Here is a 22291-nt window from a genome sequence, read left to right on the forward strand (position 1 = left end):
AGGGGCACCTGTGCTAGTTTTCTGAAATGTTTTCATATATGCTCCATTTAGCACGGTGTAGATTCAACACACTCCATTCAAATTCAGTGTGTTGAGCAATCGTAAAACAAACATTCACTTGATATTTACTTTGTAATGTACACAAATTAGCCACAAGCTCTTTCTCAGGAAAATTCCGGAAGCTCCATTACTCTTTACTTACTCGGACGTAAAACACACAAACTAAATTGCATGTTAAGTATTTACTAAAGCAATCGTGCGCGTGAATGTGGCGAGCTCAGAACAAACAGGGGAGAAGAAAGCAAAGCCTAACAGAAGGAGCTGCAGCGAGAACATGGGGGATTTTCAAACAGCCATTTGATCCCACGGGTGTACGGCCATGCAAATGTCTTTGCATGGAAGAGCGAAAGAGAGAGACAGAGAGAGAGACAGTGAGAGAGAAAATAGGAAGAGAGAGAAAAAGCGAGGAGAGGGCTGGACGGTCTGCCGGCGTTCCTGGAAGAACTGAAGTCAATTAGCATAATGAATGCCCCCCTTATCTGAGAAGAAGAGCAAAGGACAAGCAGAGGACGGAAGCGTGGAGATGAAGATATGGAAATGCGTGTTTCACACTGCTAGAGAAACAAAGGGAGCAACATTCAGCGTTGTTGTTTGGCTTGGACAAGTCGACATTTGAATGAGTTAATCATAAAGACTACAATGCCGACAACATTGGAATGCTGGAAGTGTTTGATGTTTCGTTTTTTTTAAAATGTACTTCTTTCTTAATTACTATTGCATTTTTAACAGTTACCTCTGGCCTGTCATTGTCAGTCTGTTCCTGACGAATGACGGGACACCTTTTAAAAATGACGGACTGGGTTTTCATCCATCAGTGTAATCGTCAACGGACGTTTTTTATTTAACGTTTTTTTTTTGGGTGGACCGACTTCGGACTGACGGACTTTACTGACGATTACACGTCAGTTTGTCACAAAAAAATGACGAATGACGGGCGGGTACACTGGCCGCTGACGGATAACGAATGACGGACCAGCAAAATTGAGTAAAATGTCCGCCGATATCAATAGATCCTCCTAAAATTTATAAGCAAGGTTAACATTTGATAGCATCAATCTGCGCAGGGTAATTAAGCTCCACAACAAGCATATAAATGTACTTTTTAGCTTAATAGTACAGTGAAACCCCATTTATCACAGGGGTATGTTCCAAATGCACCTGCTATATATGAAACTCTGCGATAGAGACCATATAAAAATGTTTTTTTATTTTGTTAATATATCGTCGCTGTCCTGTGCCATTTTTTAAATGTTTACATTAATGGGGTGTCCGTTATAGTCTGATGACGGAAACCGACAAAGCTGAAAGTTTTCTGTAAGTTGGCTGATTGGAAGACAAAATGCCCAAAACATGTCCTCAACTATTAGTTGACTTATGTTAAACGTCAATGCAGATTAGTTAAGTCGACTTCTTGACTAGTTGAGTAATCAGTTCACCCGCTTTTAGAAACTGCAGATTTCTGCGAGATAGCAGGGATTCCCATGATGAATCCGTGATGTATGCTTCCTGAATGTGACCATGACACCACTACTTGAAAGTAAAGTCAAGCCAAGCATCGCAGTGTCATTTGAGAATGTACTGTAACTACACAACACACACATTAGTCCTACATAAAGAATTGCATTCATCCATTCATTCCCTCATCAACATAGTTCCAGCCCAGAGGAGCAACATGGGGGTGGGGGCAAGAATTTAACCCAGCTGTGACACCTCCTTGGAGAGGAACATTCCCCAAACTAACAGCTGCGGGCAGACATTGGCTTGAACGCGGGGAAATTCTTTGCTACATTAGCGGCTTATTCACATGTCGCTGAGCACGCCGACTTACACTGTTAACACACTGCTCGGCGAGGATCTTCAGTCACTTAATGCATTCTTGCTCGGCCATGTGTATTACCGCGCCAGTGAATCAAAACAAAAATGTAATCAAAACACAAAGCAAGCGACAGGAATAGTAGCGGACGTGCACATGCGCGTGCAAGCACACATAGAGACACACACACACACTCAAAACTTCCTTAACGCTTCAGCTAGCTGGGTCCTAGGGTAGCGCTTCCCTTTCATAATGTCTGCACATCGTACACACACGTTGCATATAGACACTCACATGCCCTATATGGTAGAACATATACACATCAAGCTCAGAGTAAACAGAGCAGAAAAAAAAAAGTGCCCATCGCTATATTCCACCATAAATGATTAAATGCAAGAGGTTGAGTTGTCGCTTCAATGTTGCTCGACACATAAGCGGTCATTAACATTAACGGGACAAAAAAGAGAAAACGGGGAAATGTGTCACAAGTGCTACGTTATTTACGCGTGGATGTGAAGGCACATGCAGAGACAGCCTATACAAACGCACAGATGTCAAACCCTCCTTACAAAAAATTTCACACATGCTCGGAAAAGTTAAAAATAAAGTGACTGCTAAAAAAAAACGTCAATACAGTGGACCCCCGCATACTCGAGGTTCAGGACCCACGGACTCACCTATTCATGGATCTTTTCAATACTTAAAGCGGAAGACAACCAATCATATTTTTTTTCAAGAATATGTTCTATGAAAGCCCACTAGTTGAAACAAGGCATTCTGATAAATATTGCGTTTGTGGAATAAGACTTAATCCACCCGTTTTAGCCATCTCCGGGGGCGGCCATTTTGTCACTTCTGTCGCCTGAAAATGGCATCACAACTGCTCACAACGACCAATCACGGCTGACCTGTTTTCTGAAGCTGAGCCATGATTGGTCGTTACCTGAGCAGTTGTGACGTCATTTCCAGTCGACAAAAGTGACAAAATGGCCGCCCCCTGAGATGGCTAAAAGCAGGTGGATTTTGCTGCTTAATTCATATTCGACAAACGCAATATTAATCAAAATGCCTTGCCTCAACTAGTGGGCCTGCACAGAACATATTCTGGAAAAAAATATGTTTGGGTTGACTTTCCCTTCAAACATGAGGCAACTGTGCAAAGTGAGTTGGAGAAAAGTTTTGAATCTAATTAACCTTCTTGTAATTTGCGTTGTGTAGTAAACATTGTTGATGCCTCAGATATAAAGATTATTGACAGAAATATGTTTTTAACATGGCATGATGACACCCTCCTCCTTTTAAAACCTTATGTAAGGGACATATTGCAATCTTATTCAGATTGATTAGCACACATGCTCATTTGCGTATCGCATGAAGAAATCCATTAATGTCCCTCAAGGGGAAATTCCATTTACACCCAGTTACATTTTTTTCCACACATGCCATCAACCGATTTCCATATTCCTCAAATTCTTGAGCATTTAATCCGAGGCAGGTGGCCTCAGACGCATTGACAAGAGCAAAATTTGTAAGGGGAAATGCATATTTGGTGATGGATAGGGGAAAGCGAGGCAGATAAGAGGAAAAGGGTGAACTGAACTTGAATGTGGTGGCGGTGACAGAGTAGAGTGGAAAAGAGCGTTAATGAAGAGGGAAGTGATGTAAGGAGTGAAGGACATTAGTGCATGAGAGCTTCCATTAATAAAAGATGCCATATTAACATTCAGCAGGTCCAAGGCAGATTCTGCATCACTTATACTCCACTTGTGTATTTTTGATAAATGTTACAAACATTGAAATATCCAAAGAATGATATGCCGGCGTCTAGAAGTAGTACCACCGTTGTTATTGTTATTATCATTATTATTATTATTATTATTATTATTATTACTACTGCATGTTTTTGTGGAAATTACTGAGTATACATTATGAGCCATATTCAATTGATACATTTGTATCGGATGACATGTTTTTCACACAGGAACCATCTTAAATTTAAGTCAAAATGGACACCACATGCCTCACTCTAAGGCAGTACAAGCATGTGATTTTTTTCTATGTTTGGGTTGAGCTGCAGTCTCACGTGATGCCACACATGCCGATGGTTTAAAATTTTGCTCGACTTATGAGGACTACTTTTCCACAACATCAAACTCCAAATCGGAATCCTCTATTTCGGGGGTTTGACTCTATTTAAAATAGCAGTTGAGCCGATTAGTTGACTTCACTACTCCTCATCGACGTTAAACGTTTGAAGGTGATGAATTGCTAATCACGTTTTCAGCATCTTGTCTTCCAGTCGGACGATTTACAGAGGACTTTGGAGGAAATTATCATTCGTAAACACAAATTTATAGAATTTAAAGTGGAAGTCAAACCAAATTTTTTCTTTACATTCTATGCAGCCCCACTAGTCTAAATGCAGCATTCTGTTTACATATCGTCACTGTCCTGTGAAAAACACTTATGTCCAATTTTGGAAACATTTTTCATTTTCACGTTAGCAGACCGTGTGGTCTGTAACGCGGAAAGCCATTCACGTAAAAATAAGAAAAGAAAGCGAAAAAAATGGACATAAGTGTTTTTCACAGGATAGCGATGATATTGTGTTTGTGGAATGAGTTAAGCAATAAAATCCACCCGTTTTTGTCCATCTCCAGGGGCAGCCATTTTGCCACTTGCTGTCGGCTGAAGATGACATCACAGTCGCTCAGGGCTCAGGTAACGACCAATCATGGCTCAGCTTCTGAAAACAAATGAGCCGAGATTGGTTGTTCGACAGAAGTGACAAAATGGCCGCCCCCTGAGATGGCTAAAAACGGGTGCATTTTGCTGCTTAACTCACACAAATGCAAATCATGACTGCTAATTATTGTGAGAAATCAGGGTCCACTCTTCACATAGACGAATAGCAATGATTATTAAATTAAAGTTAAATTGAGCAAACTGTTTGTTTGTTTTTAGATGTGGTAGCCCTTGGCATTAATCAACACCCAAAGAAGTAGCTGTCACATTAAAAAAAGTTTTAGAATGTGTCAACAACTTGTCAACAAGTTTCTTAATATAATACACAGCAGTTTCAAATCATAAATTTGGGATGACTTTTGAAGTATATTTTTCTGGCAAATATTGATCAAATTTCTTCATTTTTTCTTTTTTAACAATATGTTATCCTATGATGTAGTTTGCATGGCTGCAGAACTGCACACTCGTACGAACACAGTCTTTTAACGCAGCTCTTGCATTGGATTTAATTGGATTGCTCAAGTGCAACCCAACGTAATGGCCTCTACGTGATAAGTGAATGTATTGCTGCTGTATAAAAGGGAGCAAACTGGGAGCGCATGTTGATGTTGGAGAGCTGATACTATTTGTGTGCGGACAGCTTGTGCTCTCAGTCAGTGTGGCTGTCAGTGCGAATCAGAGGGAGGAGGAAGGCTCCGTCCATATGGAAGCCAAGCTGTGTGTATGTGTGTGTGTGTGCGTGTGTGAGAGAGAGAATGGTTACTATATTGACGTGAGTCCTCATGTGGAGGAAGAATTAATCCTCTCGAGGGGGGGGCTCTCGGGGCGATAGAGGAGCCATGTTTCAATTATCCGCTCCTCCTCACTGCAGAAAGTGCGTGCGCATCACATCGTGTCATCCAGGGTTGTCGCCTGTCATGTTTAGACCGCATCGACCGCTCATAACCGCCACGTGTAAGACCAATCAGCGCATTAATTGATTAGAGATTGATATTTTTCCAGCTGCCGTCGTTTCACCTCGCCGCCCTTTTTTGACTTGAGGCTCGATAACACGTCTCAGTGCTGTGCTTGTGAGCAGCATTGTTGCCAAACCACTGAAGACAACTGAACTTGCTTTTTTTTTTTTTTTTTAAATAGCTGCTCAGCATCCTGTCGGACGGCGTTGAACTTGTGACGGAGGCGTTTGATGGCCCAGCCTGGGTACGGTTACGGCCTGTTAAAAAATTCAACGAGTCTAACCTTACGAATCACGCCACCTATTGAACAGGTGGCTGCATCAGACACTGAGTGAGGTGCAACGTGACGCCCCGCGCTCGTGTAGTGAGGCCGCAGTTTACGCATAACGGTGGATTCTTTCAAATTTGTTGTTACGATGTGTACGACGAAAATCTCCCCACTGTGGGATCAATAAAGGCCTTCTTATTCTTATTATTAACCGCTTGGGCTCTCTGAGATTAGAATGCGTGTGCGCCGTGCGTATGCGCGTGTGCCATCAATACTGGCCTGCAGAATTGTGTGCGACTGCTCTAAATTGGTGTACTCCTCTGCTTTACACATCACTCCCTTAGAGATAAAGTCCAGCATACAAATAAGTCTAAAAGCACTTATTAGAATGTATAAAAGGCTTACACGTACTGATAATCAGGCTGCATTTGAGATTTTTTTTTCTCGCTTATGATCAAATTTAGCACAGGCCTAATTGTTGAGTGTCTCAAAATGATTATCCTGAGCGATGATTCTGTGGTGTGGGTTGGTGTTGAGTGATTTGTTTTTTTCTTACTTATCTGCATTGGTCGCAGCCAGCAATCATCAATATTAAATCTTTTCAAGATTGATGATTGCAAATCCTTAAGGGTGTGGTCAATAGCGAGTGATTCAGACTTGAAACTTTACAGCGAATTAGGAAGCGAACTAGCGCTCCCACTGTTGCCGGGCACAAATAGAAGAGCAAATGGTTGGGTTGAGTGTTTGTATACCAAATTTTGTCTTTACGGCAGAATTATGCAGTGGTTTTTCCATCTTTTTCTAGTTGCTTCTTTTATTTTATTTTTCTGCTGTGGTGACCTTTTGTCACTGCTGCATTTCATCTATTGAGTGAAATTTACTCCTTGGTTCAATAGATTTTGCTCATTTTTTTTAATCCTGATTCCTTTGGGGTCCACTTTTCGGCATATTTTTGACAATCATTACAAATGACAGCGAGAACAGTTTGCCACCGCAATGACCTAGCACATAAGTTTACAGTTAGCTTTTAGTTTATTCGTTGTATTGTCCTGACAGCCTTTATGTCATGTGGCCCCATACTGCCTCTCACAGGTCAATGTTGGTACTACAAAAGACTTCTGGTTTTGGGCTGTACTCAGCTCCAGCAGACTCTTTTCGTCACCTGTGAGGGGCACTTCCACATGCTGAAAGTGCTTGGAATTTAAGTTCCGATTTAAGCATGAACAGGAGAATATACCCCTAACTGGCTTGAAGAAACTTTTAACTTGGCTCTTCACGTTTCCATTCATTTTCAATGTACACTCTTATTTTCCAGTTAGGCTAATGTATTTAATATTTGTGTGTTACGCATTTACTTTTTCTGATCACATAAGATCACAGATAGAAAAGCGTGAGGTGAGGCAGACCGTACTCTCGAAGAAACGTAGCTAGCTGCGCAGCTGCACTCCATTTAGTCCAAAATGTTGTTCCAAATGAAAGCTGGAAGTTCCTTACTCTTTCTTTTGGAAGACTTGGCGTTTATATTGTCACAGAACACGATAATACGGGTCTAGAAAGATCAGTGAAAATGGTCTAAAATGGCTGGTCATACGGGGGGTTCTGCTATGAAAACGTTTGGCAGTGAATGAGTGAATAGAAGATCTGCTTCAAACACCAGGTAAGAAAATGACATTCTTTTCAAATTGAGTTTTTAATGTCAGGTGGATCATTTAATAGCGAATATGCTACTGACTCATACATTTCTAAATCTGTTTTAGATTTAAATCATTTTTTTCTAATGGGAAAAGGGCCTTTTTCTAATTGAGGGAGGTGTTAATTAGTCTAACTTAGATGTTTACAAGGTAATGATTCATCAATGAAATCAAGCAAATTCACCTCCAAGAGAGGTTGACATCACAGCAATCAAATTGGAGCCTTAGTAAGAAGTCAAAATTTCATTTGGCTTTGATGTTAAAACACCGCACAAGCCAGAAGTCCTGCAAGCGCTTCTGTGGCGAGAAACATAATTGCTATTGATACTGCGCTTCGTGGGCGCTGTCACTGAAAGACATGAAAACAACTGTCATAGTCAGCAACTTGTGCCTTTCTAGCATTTTCCTAGTCATTTTAAACATTTGGCGACGGGGCAGATCGCTGGCGTATTTTAATTATTTTGGGACAACAATCTGCCTCTTTGGCTCAGCGAATGGACTTTTATCAGGCTCTCGCGCGCGCGCACACACACGCACACGCACACGCGTACACACACAGCAGAAAGCAGCAGTAAGAGGATGAACTCATGCTCGGCTTTGCTTCTCGGAGGGCTTATGAAATAGAAGCACGTTTGATGACAATGCTTTGATGTCAAAGTAAACTGAAGACACAATAATAAACATATTTTTAAATAAATACCTTTCTGGCAATGGTCAATCAAAACTGAACATTATTTTCCCACCCGATTAGTGTTTACAAGTTTAAGGGAGCCTGAAAGCCAAAAAGTACGCTCAGAACTCAAATACAGTGGTGCCTTGAGATATGAGTTAAATCATTCAAAACAAACAAAAAGCAAAATGACTTTTTTTTTTTTTTTGTAATGGTACTCCATGCAGTGATGCAACTATTGGAATACAAGCAATTAAAACTGAACTTTTCATAAGATGTCCCCTTTCAGAGGAACATCTGGTGCTGGAATTAAATCGTTTGATTGGGTCAAGGTAATGGTCAGGGGAACAATGCGGACAATAAGTTTAATTCACGGAGGCGTTAACTGATAAGAACTACAATGGTCAGCATAGTCTAATGACCGGGCCTCTGAAGAAAGTGCGCAAGACATTGCATCCATTCTCCACTTGATGATCATCAATTACTGGAAAAGCGCCTCATCATCATCCCGCTCTTGTTCCCACAACTGAGCATCGCCAACATTAGGCGTGCATTAAACATTTGACCTCAGACGAGACTGTAAATGTAATTCATGTGTCTTATCAGTGGCGGTCACTTGTTTGATGCCCCGCAGCACAGACGTTTCTTTCCCTGCACCTTTAATGAGCAATTACCCTTGCAAAGATGTTGAAAGTCACTTTGCGGGGCTTTCACTTTACTGTCTAACCGCCGCTGATTTATGCGCCACACTAACACTCACTCAGGATGACACAATCTGTTGTTTATAGATTTTTAAGTCAAACCTAACGAGAAGAGAGGAAAGCGAAGAACAATGAGGGAACGAGGAGGAGGAGGAGGAGGAGGAGGAGTGTGAAGCAGGCGAGGAAGATGCCAAGTGACACTTGCTGGGAAAGCGTCTGCGGGGTTTGAGTGCAGCAGCGGCAACATCGAGCGACTCATCGGCCGTGTAATTACATAACTTCACCTTCCGAGTCAGTCGTCAAATGCTTACGCTAGAAATGGACACTTTAAAACAACAGCAAGTTGAACCGTGCCAGCAACAAGCAAGCGTGAGTTCTTTTTTTTTTTCCTCTTACTTGTCGCCTGTAAGAAAATAAAACTGTACTTCAGATTTCCCCACATGCAAGACGTTCAAAGTCATCTTACCTGCATGATGCTTGTCCGTGGCGCTCCTGCTCGCGTGTTCTCTTCGGCGCGCACCTCAACCTCCGACTGACGCGCCAGCAGGATGCGAAGGAATGCAACACAGTACACACACGCACACACACACACACGTACACGAAGAGAGAGAGGAAGAGAGGGAGGGGTGTGCATGTGTGGATCTTCTTCAGTGCATGGGAGCCTAATGACGCGGAAATGTGGAGGCAACAGGCGGGCTTCTGCTGCGATGTGCAAAGCTCCATAACATCACCTGGAGAGGTTTTACACCCCTACACATCACCAGATTTCATTGGACACATGTAAGGAAATATACGGTGGAACGGGTGTGTATTTGTCTCTGTGTGGTGGTGCGGTGCGTGCGTGTGCGTGCGGATGACGACAACACAAACCACGTAAAAAATAAAATAAAATAAAACTGTGCATTTTTTAAACTCCCTTTGAGTGAATTCAGTGGCTAAAACGGGGCCCATTGACGCCCTTACTTCCGGCATGAGAGCCCCCTTGTGTCATGGTTGCATGCTAGAGGACCCAAATGCAGGGAGGCAGGAGAAGCAGGGCGTACTGAAGAAAATATTTATTAACAAAAAAAAAAAAAACAGCATAAGCAAGTCTTGAAAAGTCCAAAACTGAAAGTAGCAAAGAAACACTAGAGAACAAAACACAACACCAGGAGAAAAACAAACAAACGACAGCGACAATGATCCGTCAAGGACCGAACGAAAACTAGTATACAGGCATACTGACGAGACAACGAGAAACACCTGGACGAGATACACGAGGTAGGAAGGAGCTGATTGGCTAACACGAGGGGGTGAAATGCACACAGGTGGACACAATACAGAAACGCTGAGAAAACAAAACTAAATAAACCCAAACATGACACCTTGCCCACTATTTAACAACGTGAGGACCTTCATTTGTGTCGGCGGTAATCCAGCGCAATTGTGCGCTTAGCTAGCAAGCCATGTCGACAACCCAAAAATGCACGTCTGCTCTTCATCGTCCACTGGCGTAGCCATTTTAGAGCGCCTCGTTATCAGCCCTGAGTACGCGGATGTCCAATTGTCCACATTGACAGCCAGCATGTGGACCGGGGCTTCGCTGTTGCAACGACGCAGTTGGATTTACTCCAGCCACTGGAGGCGTTAAGTGCATTCATGTTTTTTGTTAGCAGAGGTTTTGATTGACAGTTGACAGCTGAGTGGGGTGTAGTTTCAGCATGTTCAGCTGACACGCCCACCGTGTAGGAGAGGGCAGGTTTGGTTTTTCACCATTTTGAAATTTTGAAACCTCATTTTATATACAAGGTCTTTTTTTTTTTTTTTTTGTAAATTTGGCATGTTTTAACAACGCCCTTCTCTGTGGTGTGCCAAATTTAGAGGACATTTATTTTCACCTCATAGAGACCCAAAAAAGCCAAAGTAGAGTTTGTACTTACATTTTTCAATCAACAATGGTTGCCTCTTTTAAAAAAAAAAAAAAAAAAAAAAAACTTTCCAATGTTCGTTCTGCCTTCTACTGTTGGAGTTATTAGAGTCACTATGGCGCAAATTAGCGATTCAAAAAAATAACTAGTTACTCAATGCATGTTCGTTTTATCTTGCAAGAAGGCATCCAATGTAAATAAAGACTCACACAAGTTGATTGAATTTTCCATCTGTTTCTTTCAGTCTCTGAAGTACAGGAATCTGACAAAAGTCAATCTGGGGTGCTTTCCTTAACCTCGCGAGGATTCGCACCCAAGACGGGCCCGTTCAGAAAAGAGCGCTATCTAAAATGCAACCCTCACTATCATATTGCCCTCATCAAGAAAATGTCGGTGGACTCGAATATTCTCCCTCTGTGGTTTATAGGGCTACATTCACTTACTTTTCACATATACTACAGTAGTACGTCATCAACATCGTGCTAAATTAATAATTGTAGCAGTGTCCATCAAAAGCTATGACCTTTGTAAAAGCAGAATTCTTATATTGGATGTCATCAGATTTTGCAGGTGTACCTAAAGTTTTGGCCAATCTATATATACCCGCAATTATAGGTTGTATTTATGGTGCAATAATGTGCAACAGAGGAGACCAACAAACATCTTTAAAAATGCAGATCATTTTCACCAAAGGCGTACTTCAAAGACCTGTGATGAATATGATGATGCAATCAATGTCCCAATTTGTGTTCGAATAGATGAAAGCGGATATTGGGAAGTGTTTAAATAGCAGAGTGTGCAGCAGCGCCTTACCTTCTTCAGCTGTTCTCTCCTCTGTGATCACCGCAGCCAATTTCAGCATGTCAAAGTGAGGGAGACCCTAAGTGTGTGTGCATGAATATGTGTGTGACTGTGCATGTGTATTGCATTAGATCACAGTATATGACTGCCGTGAGAGCGAGCGGTTCGGAAATGCAATTAAAGCTCTGCTGAAGATTTTTTTTTTTTTTTTTTCATATACTCATTGAGGAACTGGATCCATTTAGACGACCTTGGCTGAGATGTAAAGTAGTAATCAAGCCGGGTCAAATCTGCTCACACATCCCATTGATTGAATAATGAACAGCCGAGATATGTAAATAGCCTGCAGGATCAATGAGGAAATACCATCTGTCAAAATAAAACGGCGTCCCGTTAGCCGCAAAAGCTCTCGATGCATTTCCCGGAGGAGCTGAACAGTTAACTCGAAAGTTAACTGATGTTATTTTTGTAGAAAAATGAAAAGCGGGGTTGGGAGGAGGTTCACATACGACAATTAATGAGGTTTTGCTGAATATATATCATTTATGCTGCTTAATCATTAATACATATATGAGGTTTATGCCGTGATAGCAGAAAAAAACTTTCCGCACACTGGTTGGAGCGGCATACTTTCAGACTAATTTCCAAAGTGGTGATAACGACTCAAAGAGTAAAATAAATACACGGATGATTAGTGTTTGTCATTGTATAATATTGTAATCAATATTTGAACTTTCAAATTGTCTTGAAATTGCAAGCAGGAAGGCTCGATTTCCACCTGATGCACTTTTGGATATGCTGCTTGCTGCCGTAGCTCGCTGAGCTCAAGAAGAAAATGAAAACAAGACCTCGGATCCAAATTCGGTAAACATTTGAGGACAAATAAGGGTCTTATGTTGGCGTCACATGATCACACTGAATGCTGAGGATAAAAGTCGGACAAGCTGGCTCTACATATAAGGATATGCTACTAGTTGCTATGTTTCTAGAAATTTCCGAGGAAGACCACGTGATCAAACTCCGCATGCCGAAAATGATTCTTTATTCAAGATAGTGCATGTTGCCATGTGATGCACTCAGGAAGGAGATTAAGGAAGGCAAAATATGTATGAATATTTGGACAAATAGCATCACTATGTTAGACCGCGCATGCCATGCGACATGCTAGCTTGCCTCGCTGATCTAGGGGCAAAAAAGCGCAGTCGCAATATATTTTGTTCATTTGGACCACTTTGATTTTCAGCACCAGTTCTGACTGCGGCATTCCATAAACGGGTGTTACCAGCACAAAGTTCGCCTTCTCGCGAGAACGTTGCCTTTGAAACATCTTTTGCAAAACTTTGGTTTTCTGTCTTTTTGCCTTGTCAACAAGCTCGTCCTTGTGTGTCTTATCTCCATCTTTGTCTCTGTGGGCTCCCGCTTTATCTTTGCCTCAGTGAATTTGTCTAAAACACGCACGCTCCCCTTCCCAAAAGGAAACACAAACACACACACTGACTGAAGCACACTGCAATTTTTTTTTTAAAGTAAACAAACCAAAAAAAAAAAAAAACATCATTCACCCTATGCAAACACGTTTAAGCGATGAAGGAGGACATGATGGGTATGCACTCACGAAACAATTCATCAGGTCCATGAATTGAATACTGAAGCTATATCAAGTATTCTTCTTTAACAGATTATAATGCTCATTTTTGAGATTTTTCCTTTATTAAAAACATGTTACCAAAAATGTGTTTGATTTTCTTGGGAAAGGCTGGATCATTTCCAGTAATTTCAATAGGGAAAGATGATTTAACTGTTCTGAGTGAAGTACTGTCATGAACAACTTAATCTCCTATGTCAAGGCACTACTGTATTTTGGCATATTTAGTGAAATGAGAGGAGTATAATTTGAAAAATACTATTAACTCACTCACTACCATTGACGTATTTATTTGTCTTTTCACAGTCCAGCCATTCAATCCCAGCCACTTATTTTTATTATTATTATTTTTTTTTCAAACGTTAGGGTAAACGAGTGTCTGAAAATGTCTGGCAATGAATTAGTTAAAAATGTAAGTGTAGAACATATAAACAGCAACCTCTTCCCTATAGTATCACATACAGCAGATGAGACATTGACGGGACATCGTGATTATCTAGGAATGTTGTAGGAGTGATCTTTTGGAAATGTAAACTGGCAGAGTTACAGAAAAAAAAAAAGTGTTGCATAATGACATGTATCTATTTCCAAATTGTGAGAAATCCTTAACATGATTGTGTCTTTAATTAAATATTAAATCATAATATGATAATAATATATGATTAATATGGTAATTCGAGCACATTTCTCATTTCAAAAGTGCGTATCAAACTGGTAGCCCTTCGCACTAATCAGTAGCCAAGAAATAGCTCTCACTATCAAACAGGTTGATGATCCCTGCAAACGAGGAACCCCCCCCCCCATTAAGACAACAACCGCCTACACGGTAGCTAGCCAAACACACCTTCCTTTTCGCTACACTAAACAAACTCGGCTTAAAGCATGTTACATCTAAGTGTGTGCGTGTGTATAGCACTGATGATGATGAAAGGCTGCCTGCTTCCTGCTGAGCGCCACGGCGGAGATTCCCCAATAAAGCTGGAATGATGCTCATTTGCTCGCACTCCTGGAAAAATTAGCATATCACACACAAAGTGCACGTAAAATAACACGCACATGTACCGGTACGCACACGTACATAGCAGCAGCATCTTGAGAATAATTCAGCCCCCGAGATGGATTTCATGTTTCTATGGAGAAGATTGTCTATTTTTAGGAGAGATATAAATAGATCTTTGTGTCGCTCCGAGGCTTGCGTCGCATGTCTCGATGTACCCATGCATGCTTTACTGTAACTATTCCCTGTTAATGGAGCTGGAGCTGCTTCCCATATATGAGAATGATTCACTGAACGGTGAACCAAAGCTAGATGAAAGTATAAGGAATAACTGGCTCTCACACACGGCGACGACACAGTGATGTCATATTCGTCAGAATTATCGCCTTATAAAAGCAGTATACTTGAATATACGACATTACACGTGATCAGCAGGATTTAGGAGGTGGAGACAAATGAAGCAAATTGGCACCGGTGGCTTATTATGGAGACAGGTTCGGTGGGTGAGGCACGGATCAACTTTGTATCCGTGGAAACAGTTGCTAAGGAGCAAACTGTGGCATCCCCGGACACAGAGGGACAATTATACCCGGTGGTCACAATATTAGGTACACCTGTGCGGATTGGACAAGAGCCAACACAAGGGCGTTGCCAAAATTTTTCTGATTTCATATATCCATTCATTTTTTTTAAAGTTGATTTTATCATCTTCCATCTTATCCTATTAAGTTCTCATCCTTTCCTCCTTTCACGTTAGTCAGTTTTCTTTGTGACGTACCTCTTCCAATTCCCATTTAGATTTAGAGAATGACCATGCACATCATACAGACTCCATAGTGTACTGTGTTGTGTGTGTTTGACTCAAAGGTATTAACCTCTAAACTTCAAAAGAACTCAAAACTCTCCAAATGTAGCATCCTTCATGATTAACGATTTCATGAGGTTTTTTTTTTCGTCCGTTTAACCGTTTAAAATCAATCCAAAAACAGGCGTGGCGCCCGTAGAGGAGTTTTAGTTTATTGCAGGCAGTAAAGTCAAGCTGCCTTTAATTAGCTAAATAAACAATTGACCCATTACCGCTACACAGGTTTAGTTGTGCCCACGAGCGTTGATTTGAGAAGCCCCGTGCGGGTAACTTGAGCAGGGTGTTTTTCTATGAAATGACATGCCAAACACATACAACTATATTTGAATTTGGCTTTGCAAAGTGCGCAAATTACTTTAGATTTCTCCAACAAGCAAAAACTGAAAGTAAAACGACTTATATGCGTGTCCATCTTCGCACCAGTGACGAAGATTGGCTGCACACGCTAGCAGAGGTCGACACAGGAAGTGAATAAAACTGGGTTAAATTAAGCTTTTAAACACATTAAATTAAAATCTAAAGTCAATTCTTTAACTTTGACACTCCTAAAAAAAAAAATAATAATAAAGAAAATCTAAATAAAACAAATGTTATCTATCTGCATTATGTGGGCTGTTTGCTAGAATCAAAGTGCTACAATCACACGCTTAAAATGAGTATTTGATGCTCGTGTGACCATTTTCAGCATCACTTGGCTTAGCAATGAAAAGGAGCCATTAGGAGAAAAAAAAATCAAATCAACTATCTACGGTTTGTCCCTAACGTACAAATGAGGTTTAAGGTGCAGGTGCCCCTGCATGCTGCCGCCCTTCCTCCCCACTTTTCCTCCGCCTGGTCCCCCTTTTCTGTGCGAAACAGCCATGACAGAAGCGGGGACAAAGAGGACATGTCATTATTATGCTAATGCGAGCGGGGATGACTTTGACGTGTAGCGCACAGTCCCGAAAACACGCGTGCCTGCTGCGAGGCTCGCCGAGTAAAATCAAAGGGAGCTGTCGGGGGAGGGGCCGATTTAAGGAAGGGAATCCCCTTTATATCCTGACACCTGGAATATTTAAACACGTGCGTGTGTGTGCAGGATACGTGTGTCGCTGCCATGTGCCTTTGAGCATCAATAATCCATGTAGCTTCCCTGCTCTCGCGGAGACAGCAGAGCTCTGCGATCTTATGTAAGAGAGTGTCACGGGTCTGGAAAGCGGGGATGGACACACCCACTGATGCCGTTAGAAAAGAGGCTCGGTCTTGCTCGTCATGTTGATGATGAGACTTAAAATGATCTCACTCTCAATAAGTCATTTAACATCCCCAAAAGTTCAGTGGCAAATTTCACCGCTGACATCACTTTACAGATGAGTTTCAATAATGATTGTTTACACTCATTTTCAAGCACAATCGAAGCTATAATAGCAGTGAGTTCATGAGAAATAAGTTATGAGTTTATGATATATGGGAAATGCGTATGGGCTTGTGATTGAGTGAATGAGTTTGAGCTTTTGCCCTTATGTGGTTGGTTTAGGGTTCCAACGAGGAGGACAAAAAGGCTTCAGGTTTCATTTATTCGAGTGCAATTTACCTACTTAATGGCAACTAGCTTTTAGGTTGCTCATGTTGGTAGTTGCTTACATCACTGATAATAATAATAATAATAATAATAATAATAATAATAATAATAATAATAATTGAGTCTGAGTTTTAGTTTTTTAAAAGTCTTGTTTATTGTGCTATTGTGTCATCGTGTGGCTTGTCGTCAAGGTGCTCCTGTTGCAACATTCATTTCTGAATCGGATTGGTTTCAGTGGAGATGAGGGTAGCTGTAGTGTGACACTTCTTCGCTTTTTATGATAAAGCATTTATTTTCAACCAGTTTTGCATAGCGGTTGTTTGGTTTGACAGGGTTAGGCAACGCAACATTGAACAATGCCATGATTGTCAGTATCTGAGGGGTGGCTCTATTTTTATCGAAATGGCGCTTGTCGGTTTTGTGACAAGCAATTACCATTCACACATATAGACAATTTACAGCCTTCATTTTTTGGAATGTGGGAGGAACATGCAAACTCCACACGGGAAAGTCGGAACCAAGATTCCAAGCTATGAAGCAGACATTCTAACTACAACCCCACCATTCTCCGTGACAAATAATTCATATTAAATTGATGCCATCATAAAATATTAATTGTAAAGTTAATATCTTAAGTAAATTTAAGTAAAACACAAGTTCCAAAAGTCAACACTGACTAATAAAACTACAACGGCATGGCAACATGATGAATAATAATAGAAATAAAGAATTGTCTTCACAATACACTTGAACATGTTAAAGCATTACACGTTGATGGGAAATAGTGTATATGTTTATAATAAGATGGTTGTAAATGGCTGCAAAAGCTGAAGTCAATCACACTTGTGGGATATCATCAGCGTGAATGTTAACCCTGTTCACCTGCTTTTGGAGAGACAATTGTGAGATCAGCCTCTATTAAGAAATGGTTTTGCAGGTCATGATTCCTCCATTCCAAAACCCTCTTTTTTCTGGTGTAGCAATTATTTGAGGATTTGGATCTCATGATGATGAAGGTGTTGAAATTGCTCTTCATCATCAAATTTTCTGCTGACAAGCTCAGAATTTACTACTCATTAAGACTTTTTTTTTTTCAAGAGATTTTTTTTTCCCCATGTGACGCATTTGTTTCTTTTTCAAATGAATTGCAAAGGTCATAATAATAATAATAATAATAATAATAATAATATTTTGCAACATGCTTGGGATTTTTTGTTTTTTTTATTTCAACGAGAGCATTCACTTTCTACACACAGCAAGCGAGGTAGTCTGCATCCATCGTATCTCCCAGACTAAAATCCCCTGCCACTGTAAAGCAATTTAAAGGCACGCCAGACAGAGAAGAAGAGATGAAGGAGGGCAAGGGCAAGATAACAGGCTGGAGATCAGGTGATAGGAATAGAACAGGTCATCCGGGAGTTCCACATAAAGGAAATTCAACTGGGTTTGGCCTTATGTTCACACAACATTAGACCTTAGTACAGTTTATACTCACTACTCTTGCATTACAGAAACAGCTTGCACACGCAAATTAATTATACGAGTTTACCCTTGTGGGGTTTGTGAAGAGATCAACGTTAAACCTTTCATCAGGGAAGGAAGCACATTTGGTAACCTAGGTTTAAACTGGATTCCACATAGCTATGAAGTAGCAGAAGAACATGACTCCTCCTAGCCAATTAGCAGCTATGATAAGTGAAATACAACAGAACACATTGATGTCATGCTAATGCATTATTCTAATTGTATTGATAAGGAAAAGGACTCTTTGAAGAGGACTCTTTCCAAATGAAAAAGTCATAAAATGGGAAAATGAATAGCTTTTGCATTATAAACAAACGTGTTTAAAAAGATGTAAACATAAAATTTATAATAAACTAACAAAAAACATTTGGAAAAAGTTGAAAAGTCCAATAAATATGACATTAATTATATTCAAAATGATTTGTTGTAAATATGACTATAAATAAATAAAATAAAATGAATAATAAGTGGTGATTTCACTCATTTTTAAAAGAAAAAAACACATTAAAGACAAGATATTATAAAATGGATCATTAACAACAATAGATTAATACAAATCATGTGAAAAACTAAAAAAAGTATAAAAATAACACTTAAAAATAATAGATATAGATTTATTTTGATAAGTTATTTTGAGCAAATGTTTTGAAAAGAATAGAGATACAAATAAAATCAAACTAAAATAAGTAAATAAAAATAAAAAATATGAATAATGATTTAATTAAATGTGTTGTATATTTTTTGAAAAAATGTACCTGAATAAATGTTTAAAAACAAACAGTTCTGGAAGATTACATTCAACTGTATTGAACTTAAAAGTTAAATACAACTGAACTGTACTTAGGGAGTCATTCTTTTGTGTACCGCTAGAGGGCGCCAGCGTAACACTGGAGGTGCCTGTATCACACTTTTAGAATCATAGGCTGTGTCAGAATATCGGGGCCATGCCATTTTGTAGGGTTGTCCAAAAGTCCTTAGAGAAAAAAAAAATAGTGCTCTCAAAATTACCCACAATGCACCTGGAAAAGCATCGATGGTCACTCAACGGGTTAATATAGACCAAAATGCATTGCGACCAGAAAAACAAAATGGCGCAAGCAACCAGCGAGAGATGAATAAATAATTTATTTATATATTTGAAAATAGATTAAACAAGGGAAAGCAAATATATATATAAATATATATATATATATATATATATATATATATATATATATATATATAAAAAACTATTTTAGCTATTTTATTCATATAGTCAGAAATCTTAATGCGCCGCTATGTCACGACAAGTACGGTGGTCACGTGATGGGCGATGAGGAGCAAGTAGTTCGCTGGCTGTCTGAATCGCCAAACAGAATGAGGGAACTAGAATATTGGCTACCTTAATGTAAGGGGCGAATGTATATAGTGAATAAAGGGTTAGGGGACAACGGTGGACATTCGCACACAGCCCAAGAAAGAACAACCCCCGGCCTCTGCCTTGACCAGCCGTGTTCAGAGAGCGGGCAGACTACAGGCTTTGTATGTACATTAAGTCAGTAATGTTGGGATGAAGCATATCTGCTTTTCCAGTGCAAAACTCAATTATGACTGCGCCTTTTTCATTTTGCTTTCAGGAAGTAATTAAAGTGAACCTGAATGTCAGTGGTTAATTAAACATCTTAATATGACTGCAGTGTTTTTATCAGTATTATCAGTGGAGTACTCACAGTACTTTGCTTTGGAGGATAAGATTGCCTTTCCCTCACTCAGGATGTCCTGTTGTGGAAGCACAAAAGAAAAGGGAACATTTCAGGACACTGGTGATAACTGCAAGGGTTTTAATATTCAGGTATTAAGAATTATGATAGAGAAACGTCCATCAGGCGTATTTGGTATAAATAAATCCACTCACCAAAAATAAAGCCCCCCCCCCCACACACACACACACACGCACGCTTCCTGAAGGCTCATTACAGCTGAGCCATTTCATCAGATGAATTTTCATATTGCAGAGTGAGGATTACGCTGGCAGACACTTTTAATCTGCTCTGCTCTTTCATTCCAGCACTGTCATTTTATTCTACAAGTTTTATTTTTAACAAGGCTGCTGTACGAGACAAGAAAAAAAATCCTAAAATTTTACATTCATTTTCAGTAGCGCATCCTGGACTGCTCGCCGTCCAATTGCAGTTAAAGTTCAAGTTAAACTCAGTTAAAGTTTAGTATCAAACCAAACATAAAAGACAGTTGCACGTTGTGTATTTAAAACAACCAAATAATGTTGCCTTTACTTATTGGTGAGTCATTGGTGACACATAATGGGAAAGGTCATAGACAGGCTATACCAAACAGCATCTATGTTGTGGTGTTTTATGGAAAGGATATTTAAACATAAACAGTACAGCAACGCATATAAACAGACATACCAATACTCAGAGGCATATATTCCTTATCCTCTGAAAAAAAAATCAACTACGAGTCACTTACAGTAGTTAAGCAAATCAGTTTGTTTGTCTAAATGACTATTATACTGCCACCCAGTGGCCAAGTTATGTAGACCTGAAGGAGCTGCAATGAATTCATCATGATGCACAAAATGTTTAATTCTTTCCATTCGATTTAATTACGCCATTATTGTACGGTTTTTTTTTGTTTTTTTTTACAAAGCAAATCAATATAGAGTGGGTTCTTTTTTTTGTTATTAAAAACAAGTGTGGTCCTAAATAAAATAGTATTTATTATTAGTATTAATAGTATTTATTTATACTATTAAAAAAACAAAATTATACAAACCAGTGTCATGCAACCTACTTGGAAAATGTAGAGCGTTAAACTACAAACTATTGTGCACCAAAGCTTCCCACCAAAGAAATGCAGCAAGCTAGCTACAAACAAATGACAAAAGTAGCTAAATGATATCAAAGCTACTTCAGCTGTGTGGAGACTTTTCCAAAACAATAACTACATTTTAAAAAGTCTAATAATAAATTACCGGTAAGCCTGTATCGTTTCCCTGGTGGAAGCAGGGAAAAGGTGTTGGGCAATCTCCACCTGGGCCCTGTTTATGATGATTGGAAGATCGCTCGCTCCCATGCTGCTTCCCGGAGAAATCCACTATAAGATCCTGTTTTTTTGGGGTTCAGATCAAGGTAGTAATTCCCCCTGCACCAATTAACAAGAGATTTATAGATACATATAGATAGAATATGTTGTTAGCATGCTGAGCTAGCTGCAATCACACTCCTCAAATTCACACATTTAAAAGTCGTTGTCAGCTGCAGAGGATGTTTGAGTTAAATAATTTTTCATTCAAAATGGCTTGCAAATGTACGTTTAAGACATCAGATAGGCCCGTATAATACCAATTTATTCAGATGTTAACATTTTAAAACGTTCACATACTAAGCTAGTTTCCATCACTAGCCTGCAACTTTGTGTGTTCAAGTTAGCACATTTAAATGATTAAAGTCGTCGCTAGGACTGCAGACTTGTACGTGTTCAGTGAACCAGCTCAGCACAGGCAGATGCAATGAGAGCGTCAAACCAGATTACAAATCTGATCCCTTGAAAAGCAGACAAATTAGCATCTTTACTCGGTTTGATGGCTGCCCTCCTGGCCGGTCACGTAACTCTCTCGCTGTTTACCCGCTAAATCTCAATGGTGTTCTGTTCTCTGAAAAGGAATTCCAAACCAATTTATGAAATCTGTGGAACAGAACGCGGATGTCGCCTAATAGCAAAAAGTAACAGAACAGCGACATCTGGTGGCCGCAAGCGCTCACTGACGTTCAGTCTCAGTCATTGATACAAATTTAGCACGCTTAGTGTGAGGTTGTTGTCAAGAGCACGCTGGCAATCTTCCTTTATTCCCCCCCAAAACACGTAGCTAACCAATTAACTACTTATTAAACGTTTGGAAACTTTCCGCAATATTGAAAAGCAACTGGAATGCTAAACGTGCACATTCCCTCTAAATAAGTTGTTCTCACTGTTACAATATACAGACTAACAAGTATGAATAGAACAAACGAATGCACTGGGGTTAAGCTACTGTAAACATACAAACACGATCATAAAGTTTCAAATATATTTTTGCAGAGATTGT

General features: G+C 39.9%; 1 protein-coding gene and 1 long non-coding RNA gene across 4 annotated transcripts in view; both read right to left on the minus strand.

The window, feature by feature from the left end:
- Positions 1 to 10078, minus strand: part of kcnip3a (Kv channel interacting protein 3a, calsenilin) — a 35700-nt gene extending 25622 nt beyond the window's left edge. The window contains exon 1 of one of the 3 annotated variants that reach the window (XM_086032144.1): positions 9371 to 10078. In XM_086032144.1, the coding sequence (XP_085888270.1) occupies positions 9371 to 9538 (168 nt within the window). In that variant the 5' untranslated portion in view covers positions 9539 to 10078. The remainder of the gene's footprint in view (positions 1 to 9370) is intronic. The other 2 variants (XM_086032142.1, XM_086032145.1) reach the window with 2 other exon arrangements.
- A 3493-nt stretch (positions 10079 to 13571) lies between these two features.
- LOC147147128 (uncharacterized) lies at positions 13572 to 21916 on the minus strand. The gene is made up of 4 exons (XR_015086989.1): positions 21780 to 21916; positions 21179 to 21348; positions 19914 to 19962; positions 13572 to 14263 (listed from the first exon to the last, which is right to left on the minus strand). It is a non-coding gene; the product is annotated as an uncharacterized LOC147147128 (long non-coding RNA).
- Positions 21917 to 22291: the final 375 nt, after the last annotated feature.

Source organism: Filicampus tigris, chromosome 5 (genome assembly GCF_054856515.1).
Source record: "Filicampus tigris isolate MCC_2025a chromosome 5, RoL_Ftig_1.0, whole genome shotgun sequence".
NCBI lineage: Eukaryota > Metazoa > Chordata > Actinopteri > Syngnathiformes > Syngnathidae > Filicampus > Filicampus tigris.